This window comes from Podarcis muralis, chromosome 15, assembly GCF_964188315.1.
Source record: "Podarcis muralis chromosome 15, rPodMur119.hap1.1, whole genome shotgun sequence".
NCBI lineage: Eukaryota > Metazoa > Chordata > Lepidosauria > Squamata > Lacertidae > Podarcis > Podarcis muralis.
The window spans coordinates 10,581,240-10,600,583 of NC_135669.1; the positions used below are offsets into that span (position 1 = coordinate 10,581,240).

General features: G+C 46.4%; 1 protein-coding gene and 1 long non-coding RNA gene across 2 annotated transcripts in view; one reads left to right on the plus strand and one right to left on the minus strand.

Annotated features, from left to right (window-relative positions):
* Positions 1-15,591, minus strand: part of LOC144325665 (uncharacterized) — a 32,852-nt gene extending 17,261 nt beyond the window's left edge. The window contains exons 1-2 of the long non-coding RNA XR_013390880.1: positions 15,027-15,591; positions 2,646-2,706 (exon numbers count right to left, since the gene is read on the minus strand). This is a non-coding gene — a long non-coding RNA (uncharacterized LOC144325665). The remainder of the gene's footprint in view (positions 1-2,645; positions 2,707-15,026) is intronic.
* A 137-nt stretch (positions 15,592-15,728) lies between these two features.
* Positions 15,729-19,121, plus strand: PPIA (peptidylprolyl isomerase A). Its single transcript, XM_028707883.2, has 5 exons — positions 15,729-15,931; positions 17,891-17,921; positions 18,034-18,122; positions 18,352-18,524; positions 18,808-19,121. Exons 1-5 carry the CDS (start codon positions 15,863-15,865, stop codon positions 18,941-18,943), a joined length of 498 nt encoding a protein of 165 aa, XP_028563716.2. The 5' UTR covers positions 15,729-15,862; the 3' UTR covers positions 18,944-19,121.
* The last annotated feature ends 223 nt before the right edge of the window (positions 19,122-19,344 follow it).

The window sequence follows — 19,344 nt, forward strand, 5'->3', positions numbered from 1 at the left end:
AAAAGAGTGGCGAAAGCTGTACTGGGATGCAATCTCAAAAATGATAGAATGATCTCGATACGAATCCAAGGCAGACCTTTTAACATCACAGTAATCCAAGTTTATGCACCAACTACTGGTGCTGAAGAAACTGAAATTGACCATTTCTATGAAGACTTACAACACCTTATAGAAGTGACACCAAAGAAGGATGTTCTTCTCATTATAGGGGATTGGAATGCTAAAGTAGGGAGGCAAGAGATAAAAGGAACAACTGGCAAGTTTGGCCTTGGAGATCAAAACGAAGCAGGGCAAAGGCTAATAGAGTTCTGTCAAGAGAACAAGCTGGTCATCACAAACACGCTTTTCCAACAACACAAGAGACGACTCTACACATGGACATCACCAGATGGGCAGCATCGAAATCAGATTGATTATATTCTCTGCAGCCAAAGATGGAGAAGCTCTATACAGTCAGCAAAAACAAGACCGGGAGCTGACTGTGGCTCAGATCATCAGCTTCTTATAGCAAAATTCAAGCTTAAACTGAAGAAAGTAGGAAAAACCACTGGGCCGGTAAGATACAATCTAAGTCAAATCCCTTATGAATACACAGTGGAAGTGAGGAACAGGTTTAAGGATTTAGATTTGGTGGACAGAGTGCCTGAAGAACTATGGATGGAGGCTCGTAACATTGTACAGGAGGCAGCAACGAAAACCATCCCAATGAAAAGGAAATGCAAGAAAGCAAAGTGGCTGTCCAACGAGGCCTTACAAATAGCGGAGGAGAGAAGGCAAGCAAAATGCGAGGGAGATAGTGAAAGATACAGGAAATTGAATGCAGATTTCCAAAGAATAGCAAGGAGAGACAAGAAGGCCTTCTTAAACGAGCAATGCAAACAAATAGAGGAAAACAACAGAATGGGAAGAACCAGAGATCTGTTCAAGAAAATTGGAGATATGAAAGGAACATTTCGTACAAAGATTACCATAATAAAGGACAAAAGTGGTAAGGACCTAACAGAAGCAGAGGACATCAAGAAGAGGTGGCAAGAATACACAGAAGAATTATACCAGAAAGATATGGATGTCTCGTACACCCCAGGTAGTGTGGTTGCTGACCTTGAGCCAGACATCCTGGAGAGTGAAGTCAAATGGGCCTTAGAAAGCACTGCAAATAACAAGGCCAGTGGAAGTGATGGTATTCCAGCTGAACTATTTAAAATTTTAAAAGATGATGCTGTTAAGGTGCTACACTCAATATGCCAGCAAATTTGGAAAACTCAGCAGTGGCCAGAAGATTGGAGAAGATCAGTCTACATCCCAGTCCCAAAGAAGGGTAGTGCCAAAGAATGCTCCAACTACCGCACAGTTGCACTCATTTCACACGCTAGCAAGGTTATGCTTAAAATTCTACAAGGAAGGCTTAAGCAGTATGTGGATCGAGAACTCCCAGAAGTGCAAGCTGGATTTAGAAGAGGCAGAGGAACCAGAGACCAAATTGCAAACATGCGCTGGATTATGGAGAAAGCTAGAGAGTTCCAGAAAGACATCTACTTCTGCTTCATTGACTATGCAAAAGCCTTTGACTGTGTCGACCACAGCAAACTATGGCAAGTTCTTAAAGAAATGGGAGTGCCTGATCACCTCATCTGTCTCCTGAGAAATCTCTATGTGGGACAAGAAGCTACAGTTAGAACTGGATATGGAACAACTGATTGGTTCAAAATTGGGAAAGGAGTACGACAAGGCTGTATTTTGTCTCCCTGCTTATTTAATTTATATGCAGAATACATCATGCGAAAGGCTGGGCTGGATGAATCCCAAGCTGGAATTAAGATTGCCGGAAGAAATATCAACAACCTCAGATATGCAGATGACACAACCTTGATGGCAGAAAGTGAGGAGGAATTAAAGAACCTTTTAATGAGGGTGAAAGAGGAGAGCGCAAAATATGGTCTGAAGCTCAACATCAAAAAAATGAAGATCATGGCCACTGGTCCCATCACCTCCTGGCAAATAGATGGGGAAGAAATGGAGGCAGTGAGAGATTTTACTTTCTTGGGCTCCATGATCACTGCAGATGGTGACAGCAGCCACGAAATTAAAAGACGCCTCCTTCTTGGGAGAAGGGCAATGACAGGCCTAGACAGCATCTTGAGAAGTAGAGACGTCACCTTGCCAACAAAGGTCCGTATAGTTAAAGCCATGGTTTTCCCAGTAGTGATGTATGGAAGTGAGAGCTGGACCATCAAGAAGGATGATCGCCGAAGAATTGATGCTTTTGAATTATGGTGCTGGAGAAGACTCTTGAGAGTCCCATGGACTGCAAGAAGATCAAACCTATCCATTCTTAAGGAAATCAGCCCTGAGTGCTCACTGGAAGGACAGATCGTGAAGCTGAGGCTCCAGTACTTTGGCCACCTCATGAGAAGAGAAGACTCCCTGGAGAAGACACTGATGCTGGGAAAGATGGAGGGCACAAGGAGAAGGGGGCGACAGAGGATGAGATGGTTGGATAGTGTTTTCGAGGTTACCAGCATGAGTCTGACCAAACTGCGGGAAGTAGTGGAGGACAGAGGTGCCTGGCGTGCTCTGGTCCATGGGGTCACGAAGAGTCGGACACGACTAAACGACTAAACAACAACAACAAAATGGTCTTTTACCTTTTTCTCTGACTGGATGCCCTCCAGATGCTGTTGAACTACAACTCCCATCAGATCCATCCTGCAATAACGGAAGTTGAAATTAAAAATATAATTTTCATTTATTACCTACTCGCTTCAACCTAAGATGTTTTGCATCAATCTTAGGCTTCAACCTTAGCTACTTTCCCTCTTTCTCTCTTACCTCCCCTGCTCCCGAATAAAGTTATGGAAAATTCAAAAGCTTGCATGCTATTTTGTGATATTTTCGTCAGCCTCTTCAAGGTATTGCCCTTTCGGAATTTTTCTTATGTGCCAACATGACTACCTTTTACATTTTGTGCATCTTGGTATTATTCAGCAACAACCCAAAAACTCGCTGCCCAGTCACTTTTGGTCTGAGACATACCTTAGAATGGGCCGCGGGTGGCGCTGTGGGTTAAACCACAGTGCCTAGGACTTGCTGATTGAAAGGTCGGCGGTTCAAATCCCCGCGACAGGGTGAGCTCCCGTCGTTCGGTCCCAGCTCCTGCCCACCTAGCAGTTCGAAAGCACCCCTAAGTGCAAGTAGATAAATAGGGACCACTTTCTAGCGGGAAGGTAAACGGCATTTCCGTGTGCGGCGCTGGTGCTGGCTCGCCAGAGCAGCTTCGTCATGCTGGCCATGTGACCCGGAAGTGTCTTCGGACAGCGCCGGCTCCCGGCCTCTTGAGCAAGATGAGCGTGCAACCCTAGAGTCGGTAACGACTGGCCCTGACGGGCAGGGGTATCCTTTACCTTTTATACCTTAGAATGCATCTTGAAAGCTGCGGCACTAGAGCACCACAATTGAGTAACATTTCTGTTTTTCCAAACTTACAAGGGCATAATCATTCCTCCATTACAATATTGTATTACTGAAATTTCACTGCTGTGTCTAGGATATGAAGATGGGCTTTAGATATGTGGCAGCTGTCCATATATTACCATGCTATTTTTATCACACCCTTCCTCCAAGGAGTTTGGTGTACACATTGTCTTCTTCCCCTCTCGCTGATCTTTATCCTCACAGTAGTTTTGGGGTGCAAGTTACATTGAGAACGACTAGTCCAGGGCAACCCAGTAAGCTTCATGGCCAAGTGAGAACTTAGTCCAACACTCTTAACTGCAATACCACATTAGGGCTACGAACACATGCCAAACATTTAAAGCACATGACTTTGCCTGCTTGCTTTCAAGAATCTTGGGAACTGTAGTTCATTCAGGATTCTGGGAACTGTAGCTCTGTGAGGGGCAAACTCCAGTTCCCATGAATTATTTTTTTTTTGGGGGGGAGCAATGTGCTTTAAATGTATTGTTTATTATTTACTTCATAAATTTTATATACCACTTGATTGTAGGGGGGAAACCCTCAAAGCGGTTTATTTACTTCATTTTTTTTTTAAGTGCGGTGTACAGTATACACAAACTAACTCTCTTAGGGGAAGTATTAACCAGAAAGTGTTATTGATCAGGAAAACCTTATAGCTTAATCAGAGGAACAGGAAGATACCATTTGTGGTCCCTTTTCTTGATTGGGAATTTTGAGGCAAGCCTTTCTTTACAAAACTGCAATCTGGACATCACACAGCTAGTGTAACAGGTGTTGGAAGGAAAAGGGAACTCCCAACAGCCAGGAAGGGGAGAGTGATAAGATGGAAGCCACAGTGGAAGGGCAGGAAGTGTGAGTCAGTGGCACGCCCCTATCATGTTGCTACACAACTGTCTGCTAACATAGCTGCCTTTATGTTGCAATGGGCCGATTCCCACAGAGCAGCACTCCAGGTAGCTTAAAGCAAGGGTGGGACGCTTTCTTCAGCCTGAGGGCTGCATTCCCTTCTGGGCAGCTGTTATGTACTAAGTTGAATAGGATCCAAAATGCAGCAGTCCGATTGGTCCTAGAACAATAGGATTCAGAATGCAGCAGTCTCATTAGTCCTAGAACAACGCAGCAGTATGACTGGTCCGCAGGAGCCACCCAATCCAGCTCCAGGTGGAAGTGAATCCGCAACCTGATTGGCCTACAGGAGAATCCCGGAATTAGCCAATCACATGCGGCCCATTGTGTAAATAATGTATATAAAGCAGATATTTTGGGGAAACTTTCATTCCTCACTACTATGAGCTGAATAAAGAGCATGAAATTCACACTTGACTCCGAGTATATTTCAGCAGCCTTCCAAGACCAGAGGCGAAACTGGGCAGAGCAATGAATGTGAATTTTGCATTTGTACCATACTGTCATTTCTATGCATATTCATGTACCCATCTCTAGTCTAGCCTATATCCAGACAGGCAAAGAGCATTAGCAGAGTTCAAGGACACATTGCAGTCAGGCAAAAAATATTCTGGGTGTTAAACAGGGCCAATGAGGGGGTGTGGTTTGGAGAGAATCTCAAGGGCCAGATAGAAAGGCCTGGAGAGCCACATGTGGCTCCTGGGCCCAAGGTTCCCCTTCCCCTGCCTTAAAAATGCTCACCAAAAATCACAAAATCAAGGATTTGTAGAGTTGGAAGAGACCCTGAGGATCATCTAGTCCAACGCCCTGCAATGCAAGAATATGCAACTGCCCCATACAGGAATCAAACCTGCAACCTTGACATTATCAGCACCACACTATGAGCTGCTCCCTTTTATATTCCAATAAAACGATCTAGTTCTAAAATAGGTAAGTTGGTTTAGTCGCTTGGTTGTAAGCCATAGCAACTGTATAAAAATATCAATACAAAATAAAAGCCAAAATAGGTACATCAGATGCAGACCTGGTCTACCCATAGATCATGACCAAAAAACATTATTTGATACACTGGAAGTCAACATCTGTACAGAGCTACTGATCAATAAAATAGTCTACTTGATGTACAAGAGTGGTGGTGGGGGACTCAGTTGCAAAAAACACATTCTTGGCTGTTTGCTAAATAAAAATTGTTCGATCTTACAGAGAGTCCCAGCAATAATCTGTTCAAGATACCTGTGTCTTAAGGTAAAGGTAAAGGGACCCCTGACCATTAGGTCCAGTCGTGGCCGACTCTGGGGTTGCGGCGCTCATCTCGCTTTATTGGCCGAGGGAGCCGGCGTACACTTCCGGGTCATGTGGCCAGCATGACTAAGCTGCTTCGGGCGAACAAGAGCAGCGCACGGAAACGCCGTTTACCTTCCCGCCGGAGCGGTACCTATTTATCTACTTGCACTTTGACGTGCTTTTGAACTGCTAGGTTGGCAGGAGCAGGGGCCGAGCAACGGGAGCTCACCCCGTCACGGGGATTCGAACCGCCGACCTTCTGATTGGCAAGTCCTAGGCTCTGTGGTTTAACCCACAACACCACCCGAGTCTTACTTACCCACTAAACTGTGCAACCCAACAAATGGTGGGGTAAATCTTCCAGCACACCCCCCCCCCAGGTACACAACATGAAAATAAATACCACGTCCAAGAAATGTCTTATCTAAGACAGGCTCAAGCAGCATTTTTTCTTTCTAGGGACCACAATCACTTGAGGGTAATTGGCCAGGAAAGCACGTCAGTGGTGGGCAGAGCCAGAGCTGATGGGCGGAGCCAGAAACAAAATATCCTGGATTAACTAATCCAGCATAAAGAGGAACCCTGCTTCAGTTTTCATCCTGGCTACCTCGGATTAGAATTCCAAATCCTATGAAGTTCTCCATAGGAAGTAAGCTCCACTGGGTTTGATGGGGTTGCACTGGAGTATGCAGATTTGTGTGTGCGCGTATGAAACAGACTAATAAAATTATTCTGAAAAGCAGGGCTGCATACACACCAATCTGGGGCAAGCACTGCATATGCACAAATGCATCAGATTTTTCATGTGCAGTTGCTGAGCCTTGATCCACTAAGGCAGGTGAGGGGAAACTTTATCAGAGTTGGAAAGGACCACAAGGATAATCTAGATAGTCTAAAAAATAATTTAAAGACAATCTGCAATGCAGGAATCTTTTGCCCAACATGGGACCCACGACCCTTGCTCGACTAAGCTATATTTCTCGTAAACTGCTTAGTGGTTTTACATCAATCAAGAGGGATATACATTTTGCTAAATAATCTAAACATTCCAATGAGGCAAAAGCGCTGAAGGGCAAGAGGGGAAGCCAGTGAGGGGTATGGCCTGGGGGTTCCTCAGGGCCTGACAGGAGAGGCCCTGAGCACTTCAATCGACTACTGGGCCTAAGGTTCCTCACCACTGCTATAAGGGACTCTCCAGATGGAAGGCTTGCTTGCGGTGGATGTGTAACATGGTTACAAGTGAACTGGCAATAGGTGAATAATGTCCGCTAATATCAGTTATATAGCGTCTTTAAATAAAATCACTGGGAGGATGGGATATTTTTGGAAGCCTACTTCAGTACATTAGCTCTGCAAGGTATGCTGGTGCTACACAAAAAGGGAATATGAGTGGTACTGATTTGCCTCCTTTGTGCTAATCTGAGCTACATAACCTGGAAATGTTGGACTTGTAGTCAGAAATCTGTATAGCTATTTATTTAAAAAAATGTACAAGCTGCCCTTTAACAAAAAATGCATTTCAGGACAGTATACAATGAAAATTTTAAATTACATTATAAACCTGTAAGTAAATGCATGCTACAAGATATTCAATTTAATGCAATAAATCACATGGCAGTTACATCTCCTGCTCCTCTTTTAAGATGACTGCTAGAGCTTTTTGAAAGCTACATTTAACTCCTTACTTTTCCAGAGTAAAGACCACCCTCTAGAACTCCTTGTGAAGAAAACCATTTGACAGTACCACTGTTTAGCAAAATTGCATTGTCTGATTCTCTGAAATCATGTCTGTCATCTTCATAGAATTGGTATCAGCCACCTGTTTTGAAATTCTTGACTTTAATGTGGCTGCAGCAATCTAGTCAATTATTCTTTATGGTTGGGCACTTCAACAATAATAATGGAACAAGAATAAGCATGGGCTGGATGAGGAAATCTAGAACAGTGTTTCCCAACCTTTTTTGGGCAAAGGCACACTTGTGTCATGAAAAAAATCTCGAGGCACACCACCATGCCAGATGGGGAAAGGTCACTTTTTACTTATGTAAAAAAAAAATAAAAAAATAGTAACAGCATAGAAGGTAATGGTAGATGACTGTTAGGGTCTCCCCCCAAATGCAGAATTCTATTAATATCTTCCTTAGCGAGCCGCGTTAACCCCTGTAATGCTTTCTATAGAGTAAGCATAGGGGACACTGGGGGATGTGGAACCAAGGGGGCAGTGGGCCAAAAGAGTTCGGGATCTACTGCTTTAAACAGAAATAAGAGCCAGTGGGTTCTTCCTTTTTTAAAGTATCGTTTCAGCGGGGACAGCAGTCCGGATTTCCAAAAAGCGGCGCTTTTTTGCGTCTGAGCAAAGAAGAGAGAGAGGGGAAAAAAGAGAGAGAGATTGATTTGTGGCTGCGCAAAGGGGGGAGGGGCCCAGGAGTAAAAGTAGGAAGGACGAAGGGAGGGGAAAGGAAAGTTAATAGAAGGAAAGGTGGGTGGGAGAGAAAGAGAAAGAAAGAGGGAAGGAAGGGGGGAAGAGAAGTGGAAAGGAGGGAGACCGAGGCGGGGGAGAAGCGTCTGGAGAGTTGCTCCGAAGTTTGGGGGGCCGCGGGGGTGGGCGCGCGTCCCAGGAGGCGGAGGCCAGCCCGGGCTGGGAGCCGCGCCGTGGCCCAGGGGCGGTAGGTGGACCGCGGCTCCTAGGATGTGGAAAGGGGACGGCGGCGCAGGGGGAGGAGACCCGCACGGCTAGGGCAGCGCGCAGGGGGAGGGGAGCGGGCCGGAGGCAGGCGAGGGGGGCCGCGATCCCGCGCGCCGCGAACATGGCCTCCTTCCCCGCGGGCCCCGCCGAGCCCCCCGGCCGGGGAGGGCGGCGCGCCCCCGCCGCCGGAGGAGAGCAGAGGCAGGAGGAGGAGGACGAAGGCGCTTCTCGGCGGAGCAGGTCTCGTGCGGGTGCGAGGCGCTGCTGCAGGCGGGCGACCCCGGCCGGCTGGGCCGCTTCCTGGGCTCGCTGCCGCCCAACGCCGAGATGCCGTGCGACTCGCCCGCCTCCCTCCCACGGCACACCAGGCAACGTCTCGCGGCACAGTAGTGTGCCGCGGAACACCGGTTGGGAAACACTGATCTAGAAGGGAACAGCTTTCCTGGGTATTTTCAATGTTTCATACAATGGATACTGAGGACAGACGTAGTTTCTCCCAACCACAGGTGTTGCAGTTGTTGAAAAGCCTGTCACTATTAAACCTCCAATGCTACTACTTTGCAAATTCTGTATAACTAGCTGCAACAATTCTACCTCCTGCAGCACTACTGGACAGACACAGGAGCCTCGCCCCATATTGAGTTACCACTCAGCTTCCGGAAGTGGGATTTGAGTTCCTGCTCTCGCTTTAGCCAAAGCAGCTGTGACATCCTTCCCTGGAAAGCACTAGGTCACCTATATATAATTGCTGCCCATGCTAGAAAAATGCCTTGATCAGCAAGGAAGGGAGCGAACCCAAAGATGATCACAAACTGCTAGACCAGCAACTAAGAGATCAACAAAGTCACAGGGAAGAGCAGGACAAAAACTGCAGTCTGCAACCTGGGCTTGTCCTGCATATCTACCATACATTCAATGCACAAGTATCACATTTAAAGCACACTTTACTCTCAAAGAATCCTGGGAATTGCAGTTTAAGGGTGCAGAGAGGGGTGAACTGCAGTTCCCATATTCTTTTGGGAGAGATATGCCTTGCATGTATGGTGTGTACACGACCTTAATTATCTTGTGGGGCGGTGGCTTTAGCTGGCCATGTGTACTTCAGTTGTGAAGCATACAAGTAATGTTACCTCTCCCTTTCTCCATAACTGGTCCGTGTTTTACAACTCCTTCTGTATCCATAATAAGTTACAGCAAAAAACGCACAACAGTCGGCCAACCCTGCCAAAAGAAAATGTTCTCTGAGCATGTGCAGTTTCAGTGTTTAAAAACTCACTTAAATCAAAGAACCCGTATGGCTACTGCAGTGACAAATGTGTCTTGAGTCCCCCACCCAATTGCTAAACACATTTCCCTGGGAATAAGCACACTTTTGCTGTAGAAAATGATAAGATATAGTAAATATGGTAAAATAAGCACCTGTCGCCTTGTACATTCCTAGACAGGTGCTTACAGAGGTTTTTTATTTTTAAAAAAACACACAATAACAATTAAATCGAAAAGAATGTTGCAGTGATCAGCTTTGACAGTGATGGGTCTTTAGGTGACATCTCCATCATAGCATAGGTTCTGACTGTTGGGCCTGTTTTTCCATTTCCATTTAAGTGCATATGAACATGTTTAAACATGGTCTATGATTCTACTATGGAGGTCTTTAAGCAGAGGCTTGACAACCATATGTCAGGAGTGCTCTGATGGTGTTTCCTGCTTGGCAGGGGGTTGGACTCGATGGCCCTTGTGGTCTCTTCCAACTCTATGATTCTATGTAAGCTGAACTACTGCAGTGTGCTCTATGTGGGGCTATGCTTGAGGTTGGTTTGGAAACTGTAGCTTGCACAGAATGCTGTAGCCCAGTTTCTGGCCAGAACAGCTCCACATCACCATACAGTGGTACCTCGGGTTAAGTACTTAATTCGTTCTGGAGGTCCGTTCTCAACCTGAAACCGTTCTTAACCTGAAGCACTACTTTAGCTAATGGGGCCTCCTGCTGCTGCCGCACCGCCGGAGCACAATTTCTGTTCTCATCCTGAAGCAAAGTTCTTAACCTGAAGCACTATTTCTGGGTTAGCGGAGTCCGTAACCTGAAGCGTATACAGTGGTGCCCCGCAAGACGAATGCCTCGCAAGACGGAAAACCCGCTAGACGAAAGGCTTTTCCGTTTGCGATGCGCTTCGCAAGACGAATTTCCCTATGGGCTTGCTTCGCAAGACGAAAATGTCTTGTGAGCCTCGCCATTTTTTTCTTGCTCCCCCCCCCCTTTTCAAAGGCGCTAAGCCACTAATAGCCTTTTAGCAGCTTAGCCGCTAATCCTTTAATAGCCGCTAAGCCGCTAATAGCGCTAATCCTCTTAGCCGCTAATGGGGTTGCTTCGCAAGACGAAAAAACCGCTAGATGAAGAGAATCGCGGAACGGATTCTTTTCGTCTTGCGAGCCACCACTGTATAACCTGAGGTACCACTGTATTATACCTGCACTGAAAGCGCTGCACTGCTGCCAGTACATTACTGAGCTAGTTTTAAGGTATTACTGTTGGTGTATTAAGCCCTAAATGGCTAAAGACCAGGCCACCTAGAAGATCATATTGTCCCTTACAAACTGGCCAGCCACTGTGATCACCTGAAGAAGCCCTCCCAACTGTCCCACAGTTATTTATTTAGCTTTGACATGAATTAAGGCTTTTAGCATAGTGCCAACAGTAATTTGGGACACTTTTCCTATTGAAATCTGACAGGCCCCTGATATTTTGTCACCTGAAAATGTTTCTGTCTTGCTAGTGGAACTAATTTCAGTAAGTGCTGCTCATTTGTTCTGAACTTATGATGTTTTAATGATTTATTGTACATTGCTGTGATTTTTGAAAAAGGAGTTGGTGGGTTACAAATGTTATATACAGTGCCCTTAACATTGCTAAAAATTGCATGGAATATGGCAATATTAGGAGCTGGCTGCTGCAGAGACAAAAGGATCTGGCAAGAGTGCAGGATCTGTGCCTAAGGCTAGCTATGAAGCAAGAACAAATGAGCAACAACTTGCTGTTCAAGAAGCAGAAGCTCACTGGAGGCAGAGAACTGATTGTAAGCCCTATGTAATTCTTCCTGGTAGGGTAACTAATTGCGACTGTGTGCATACCATATATTTAAGGTGCATTTCTCCCACCCCAAAGAATCCTGGAAAGTTTAGCTTACCCTGTACAGAGCTATAACTCCCAGAACTACGGTTCCCAGGATTCCACAGTGTGTGAACCTTGAATGTATAGGGTCTATGCACCCAAAGGCATGCAACTAGCTGGAGGGAGCTTTGATTGATTCATTGCTCGAATCTGAGTGGGACAAAGAAGCCATGATACACAGGAGGTCCCAAGAGGGAAAGCCCCATTTTAGTTTTTGAAGGATGCCAAAATGACTGCTTTCTTGTATATACAACAAGTGTAGGGAACCCAGAGCCCTCCAGATGTTACTGGACTGCAGCCATGAGTGTAGCCAAGGTGGGGCAGCTGCCCCCCTAAGTCAATAAAAATCAATAAAAATACATAGCAAACTGAGGTGCTGCCCCCTGTCCCAACAAAAGGCCTACCTGCCCTAACAAAAATCATGGCTACGCCCATGACTGCAGCTCCCATTAACTCCTCCTAGTATGGATAACAGTCAGGGATGATGGTAGGGGCAGTTCAGCAACATTTGGAGGGCTACAGGTACCCCACTCCTGATACATTGGATGGGATTGAGGATAACTTTATTGCTGGAATTGTAGTCAAGTTAGCCTGTCCAGATTCCTACAGACACAAAAGAAAAGGCATTATTGTATGTATTTTGGCTAGGAACCTATGATGCTCTGCTAGTACTTAATATGAATGGGAGAGATTGTGTTTTGCTGCCACTCCAAAATGTTCCCAAGTTATGCCTCAATTCTGTCGACTTTAAAGCTTTCTGTGTGTGGTAAGTTTTATTCAGGCTGTATGAACAATTTCTCTGCAAGGTGTCGCCATTTGGTTTGGAGGGAGCATGGTTGCTGCTACTGTAACGGACTACTTTTGGAGCGAAGTGTGAAGAAAGCCCTCATTAGTTCCAAATTCACAGTGATACTCTTCCTAACACAGGGGTAGACAGAAAGTAGATGAGGCTCTACCACAGAACTTTTCAAGTTGGTGACATGCTTTTTGGACATGCATCATTTCGTGACACAGTAATTCAATTTTACTAGCAAACCGGAGGGTAAACGAACCCTTTCCAGCGCCAGAAGGGAGCATTTGTGCAACATACCTACACACAAACATGTCGTGACGCAGAGTTTGGAAAGCTCTGTTCTTCCACTTTATTGCTTGTAGATTTGACAATAGCAACAACAACAAAAACCAACTGCATGCAGTTGGAGGAACCAATCCCTTTGTCCCCTTCTTGAATAATAATAATAATAATAATAATAATAATAATAATAATAATAATAATAAATTTTATTTATATCCCGCCCTCCCCAGCCGAAGCCGGGCTCAGGGCGGCTAACAACAATAAAACAGTACAAAAGTACAGCACAAACAACACTCTAAAATCATTCATTATAAATTAATTCAAATCAAGCCACTGGCAACCATTGGGCCAGAGCTCCGCGAAGATTGCCAAGGGAGGGAGTCAGGCTGTGCCCTGAGGGAGTCAGGCTGTGCCAAAGGCCTGGTGGAACAGCTCTGTCTTGCAGGCCCTGCGGAAAGATGTCAAGTCCCACCAGATCGGAGCCACAGCCGAAAAAGCCCTGGCTCTAGTTGAGGCCAGCCTAACTTCTCTGTGGCCTGGGACCTTCAAGATGTTTCTTGGCAGGCCACAACAGGCCAGTACAGTGGTACCTCGAGTTACATACGCTTCAGGTTACATACGCTTCAGGTTACAGACTCTGCTAACCCAGAAATATTATCTCGGGTTAAGAACTTTGCTTCAGGATGAGAACAGAAATCATGCTCCAGCGGCGTGGTGGCAGCAGGAGGCCCCATTAGCTAAAGTGGTGCTTCAGGTTAAGAACAGTTTCAGGTTAAGAACGGACCTCCGGAACGAATTAAGTTCTTAACCTGAGGTACCACTGTAAATATATTTCCATGCTAGTCACCTTTGTGGGATTATGTACAAGGCTACTTTAAATTAGGCTGCTAAAGCCCCTGATCTATAATTGCACATGAAAGTAGATATGTACTTGGATGTGATACTTAAGTGGCTGCACCCCAAGATACCATTTTGCATCTGGTTCCACCCCAAGTGACTACTGTATACTTCAGCTGGTGCACCTCAAAGCACAAAATAAATCCTGCAAAATTTACACCTGTACACAGCTAACGTAGTTCACTTGCAGAGACTAATTATTGTCATTAAAATGCAAGAAACTTATCAAGGAGATTATGTTCTCACTAACCTACATGTTGGTTGTAGTGTTTCACACATGGGGAAGCACTTATCTTCAGTGAAATTGCAATGTCAGATTTTGAAGATCAAATTACAGCAGTACATGCTGAAACACCATTAATGACTGAAAGGTGAAAAGACCCTGAAATTTGTGACAGTGCCTTCTTGCCGGTTATGAAACAGGCTACTGTTCCCCAGTGGCTTTTTCTCCAAAGTAAACTCACTAATACGAACAGGCTTCCTTCAGAAGCAAGCACAGCTGAGAGTCAAAAATGTGTGAGAAATGTATGACTTCATGCCAAAAATACCACCAGAAGAAGCTGTGCCTATTTTGGGTATTGAGGCAGCACTATGAAGTGCAGGACAAGAGTCATGAATAAGCAATGAACATACAGGTGAGAAACAGTTGACTCCAAGATCTCAGAAATGCACCCACCCTAATCCCATCTTAAATCCCAGGGCCAGATAATTGAAATGAGGGGCTGTTGAGTTATATGAAGTTGACACCTTCATAAACTGGGCTAGGACTGGGGAGACACAGATTCAAATCCACATGAAACAGAGGCTGTGTATGCACTGCTGCTTTTGAAAAAAGATGCATCATTCCCTCCCCCTGCCCCCCAGTTTCCAGGGAGCAACATTTCATAAGAAACGAGACAATATAGATTGTGGCTATTACATGGAGAGTAAACAGGAATGTGTACACAGCCTAACTTGCTGGTTTTGGTCCAGTCGCTCTTTGCAGTCCTAGCCTAACTTAACTCTCAGGTTTGTTGGGAAGATGAAAAGGATGGGTGGAGCACACTGGCCATCTTTATTATACAGCTTTTGGCAAATGCTGAAGACACCTCTTTACCCTGGCTTTTGATACCGGAAAGATAGATTTTCTTTTTTAATTTTTATTTGCATTTTCAAAAACAGGAACAGCAGAGGTATATTTTCAGGACCCATGTTATTTGGAGGCTTATAAGTTGTATTCTGAACATTTTGTTTTAATTGCTGTAACTCACCTTGGGACCTTGGGTTGAAAGGAGGGTAATTAATAAATATATTAATAACAGGGCCGTTTATGGTCCGCATAAGCACCTTGGAGGAAAGATACAAGCGTCATAATAAAAAGGTGGAGGCCTTCCAAAATCCAGAGCTGGTCAAACAGCTGCGTTAGGGCCCCTCCAGATGTTGCAAAACAGTGTGCAAGCTTTCCATGTCGACCAGAACTCTGAGGCGGGTGGGTCGAGTGAGTTTAAAAAACACACGTTAGCCTGGATCTGGAAAAATGAATAAATAAACCAAACCTATCACTGGTTTGCTGCTAGTGCGTTTACACAGCCATGTTCGCTTCCAAGCCCGGACCAGATACGCAGCCCTCTCGGTTCCTTCCCCGCTGCTTCCTCCTTATCCGAGTTCAAGCAGCCATCACAAGTCAAGTCACCCAACATTTCTGCATCCTGGATTCGGCCCCCGCCCTCGTGCCTCGGCTCCCTGCGCGGCCACATCCCGCCACACGGCTGCCATTCAAGCCCTGCTCCTTGGCGACGAAGCCGCCTCGGAGCCCGAGAGGCTTGCTTCCGAGCAGACGGGCCTGCGGCCTGCAGAGCTTCCACAGCCGTTTCCTCCCTCAGCACTAAAAAGCGCGGGATTGGGGGGTGGGGAGGAACCGGCAGGCCCCGTCCCCATCCCCCACCCCTTCCTTCCTTCCATACAGACAACCTTAGCCTTACCCAGTGCAAGTCAACAGCGCGCATGCTCAGAAAAAGAGGGGGGTGAGAAGCAACCCTCCCCCATACCTTTCTTCGGTTCCCGCCTCTCGCGGAGACCACGCCCTTACTTAGAGGCGCGGAACACCCGTGCACCCACCCTCGCCCCGAACCCAGAGCTCTGACTGGCCCCGCGCCCCTTTCACTCTGGAAACTCTCCTCGTTGCGATTGGCCGAAAGTCGCGTGAGGGAAGGCGGAGGCGGGGGTCCGCCGGCTATATAAGCCCTGCGAGCGGCCGCCGTTCTTTCTGCTGTGCCGCGCTCCTTACTGTGTGGAGAAGGCTTGACGCTGGTGCTGCCTGTTACCGCCGCCGCCGGTTTTTTCCTTTTTTTTTAAGCTACCCCCTTCCTTTATTCGACTCATTCCCGCCATCATGGCCAACCCGGTCGTGTTTTTCGACGTCTGCGCCGACGGCGAGCCCTTGGGGCGCGTCACCTTCGAGGTACGAAGAGGAGAGCCGTTACGGCTAGAGCGCGGGGAGAGGGGCGCGCCTGAGGAGGACTCGGCTCCGCCGCCATTTCCTGCCGGGGAGGGAGTCCGGGGCCATTTTGGGACTGGTGTGTGTGTGCACGGGGAGGGTGGGGGCGGTTAGGAGCAACGGGCGCCGGTTGCGGGGGGAGGGGGCGCCATCGCCTCACTGCGGCGCGAGAGGGGCTGCGCGCGCATCCGGGCGGCCTGGCCCGGGGGGGGGCGACGGCAACAGAGGAAGGGAAGTGGGCGCGCGCGGACGGGCGTCGCCTCCTCCACGTGGCCTGCGCAGCCTGCCCTGGGGGAAGCGGTTGCTGGCCGCCGCCGCCTTTGTTTCCCTCGCCGCCGCCGCCGCCGCCGCTCCTTCCTCGCTCTTCCCTGCGCGGGGAAGGGACGGGCTGCTAACGCCGCCTGCAAGGCCTTTGGCTGTTGTCGCCGCCGGCGAGGCTCTTGACGCCTCGCCCCTGACGCTGTCCATTCTCCCCACGCCTTTGCTTGCAGAAATAGGAGGAGGGCCGGGGGCGGCATTGGGGGGGGTAGCTTCCATTTATGGATTATTTTCCGTGGTAGTTTTGGGGGCATTTTTTTTAGTGTAACGAGGCATAAGGATTGCCTTGCGGGCGTCTCTAACGGACCCCCCAAAAAATTATAATGCAAGTGCTGTGCGGACGAGCCCCTTTCTAGATCGCATGAAGGGAGGCCTGGATTCTCGGGCTTTCTGTTCCCCTCGCTCCCGATCAGGTTTTCCTTGCTAGCAAAAGCGCCAAATGGCGGGCTGCGGTCTCCCGTGCATATTTCCTTAGCTGGGTTTCCTGCTCCTTTTCTTCACGGCAATGCCTTGCGTGGAGCAAGGAGATTCGTGCACCGAAAAGCTGCGAGTGTAGCTTTGTTTTCCTTGACCCGCGATTTTAGTAAGAAAATCTTCACTCATCCAAGCCCACGGCAGAGGTTAGGGATGGCTATGAAAGGTTACTTCTGCTCCTTTTAACGTTTTGATGGATTGTGTCTGCTTTGTGCGGGGGGAAATAAGCGGGTTAAATTTCAGTGCGGGGTTTCAAAGTGCGACAAATGATTGCACCACAGAGGTGGCTGTTGCAAGTTTTACCCCGTATGCGAATGGTGCTAGAGCCAGATTGAGCACGGTGCACGCTAGAGTTGTCCAGCTAATTTGTACCTGGCGTGAGTCCTGTCACTGCAGCAAAGAATAAATGGCCAGTATGCCGATTGGATTTGGGAGTGGGTGGAACACTTCGTGCCTTTTCCAAATTATGAAAATTCTGCCGTGTTGGATGCCTTTTATACACTAGCTAAAGTTGTGCCAAAACAAAATGCAGTTGTATGTAAAGTAGATTTGTTAGGATTACTCTTTTAACTGGTGGTAATAAATATGGCGAGTAGACAGTAAATCGTTTTTGCCTGATTGCAGCTGGCCTCAATATTTAGCAGTAGATGGTAGTTAAGTCGACCATTTTTATTAGAAGACTAGGAGGATTCTGGTTTGTCAGAGCTCCCTCTAGAGTGCTCTTCAATCTTAAGGCATAAGCATGCTGTATCAGTCTAATGTGCCTTGATCCTATCAATTAGCTTCTGCCTTGTATCATTCCTGCAGAGTTCAGTTCGATAAATGAGTCAACAGTCAGTTTTGATTTGAAGAATAGGATGTTTTCAATTTATAGCATCCCTTGCAATACATACATTTTGGCGCATGTTGCTAGAATTAATGACGCTGATAACTACAAATGGTTAACAGGATAGCTTGAATGAATGTTATACGCCATAACCACCCAGGTTAAATATTTTAAAAGGCAGTGGTTCTCTTGGTAAAGCAATACAGCAAGAAGGATCAGTGAGACTGGGAAAATTAAGGGAGTTAAGTAAAAATGTGTCTATTCAAACTGAATCTCATTAATTGACTTCTGTTTTTGTCCCACAGCTATATGCAGACAAGGTTCCAAAGACAGCAGGTTTGTACATTTGAAGTGCCTTCATCTCCAGGCATGTTTGTTGGAAGTAATTTTTCAAGGATCTAAGCAAATGTGGAAGGCTGTTCTTACAAATGTCTGCCTCTGATTTCAGAGAATTTCCGTGCCTTGAGCACTGGGGAGAAAGGTTTTGGTTACAAGGGTTCCTGCTTCCACAGAATCATTCCTGGGTTTATGTGCCAGGTATGTAGCAGTTATGATTTTAGTCTTACAGTATTTGAATTGCACTGTTGATGAGATTCATTCATATAAAAAGCATTGCGGTCCTGCCTTGTCATGTTTTACGATTTATGATAGTCTGGTCCCTAGACTTTGACCTTTTCTGCTTGCATAATTGCTCTTCTGTCCTGAATCCATATATAATATACCCAGTGTCAGGTTTCAGCTACATGTGTATATTGTTTTTCTATAGGGTGGTGACTTTACTCGTCATAATGGAACAGGTGGTAAATCAATTTACGGTGAGAAGTTTGCTGATGAGAACTTCGTCCTCAAGCACACAGGTGCTGGCATCTTGTCTATGGCAAATGCTGGTCCCAATACAAATGGGTCTCAGTTCTTCATCTGCACTGCCAAAACTGACTGGTGAGTACTTTGTTTGAGACTCTCAACAGTGAACTTAGGCATTAGTTCAAATGGAATAGAATACCCTGAGCCTGAAGTAGAAGGTTGTGTTTTGTCTAAAGTTACACCAAACATAATAGCCAAGCATAATTTCTTGGCTAGCATAGTTATTGCCAGCTGCCTGTCCCCTAAAATCTTCTGAATGTTGACAGGATGGTAGCCTTAAATGTATTTGGAACAGCTTTATGAAATAACAAAAATCACAAAAGCATTCTAAATTGTTCTAACCAATTTATTTCCTTAGGTTGGATGGGAAACATGTGGTCTTTGGCAAAGTCAAAGATGGAATGAATATTGTGGAAGCAATGGAGCGCTTTGGGTCAAGGAACGGCAAGACAAGCAAGAAGATCACCATCTCTGACTGTGGGCAGCTGTCATAAAATTCCTTTGTCTTAACAATCAACCATTCCTTCTGTAGCTGGGGTTAGTCCCCTGTAATCCTTGTGCTCCTGACTTACTGCTGCTTTTCTATTGGGTTTCAATTTCTGCTCCCTCACAAGTCCAGCTGGACTGAAGACAACTTTGTTTGCAAAGTGAAATAAAACGAGTTAAACCACATGCTAGTTTGTTGTTTTCTCCCCCAAGGCAAAGCCTTGCATGTTATAATCTGATCAGATAGGTCCTAATCCTAAAAACATTGTCAAACCTTGGGGTGGCTTAGGTGTTGGCCAATATTAAGCCTGTCTGTGTAACCTTTATTCTATTCTTTGGGGATGGAGAACTTGTTCTTCCCCATAGTGATCACCATAGCAGACTATATACTATGCTGACTGAGGCTGAT

Excerpts from the sequence above, each read along its gene's own strand:
- PPIA (XM_028707883.2), top strand. The coding sequence starts at position 15,863 with ATGGCCAACCCGGTCGTGTTTTTCGACGTCTGCGCCGACGGCGAGCCC. Across the intron at positions 15,932-17,890 it reads TGGGGCGCGTCACCTTCGAG|CTATATGCAGACAAGGTTCC; the intron begins GTACGAAGAGGA and ends TTTGTCCCACAG. Across the intron at positions 17,922-18,033 it reads CAAGGTTCCAAAGACAGCAG|AGAATTTCCGTGCCTTGAGC; the intron begins GTTTGTACATTT and ends CTCTGATTTCAG.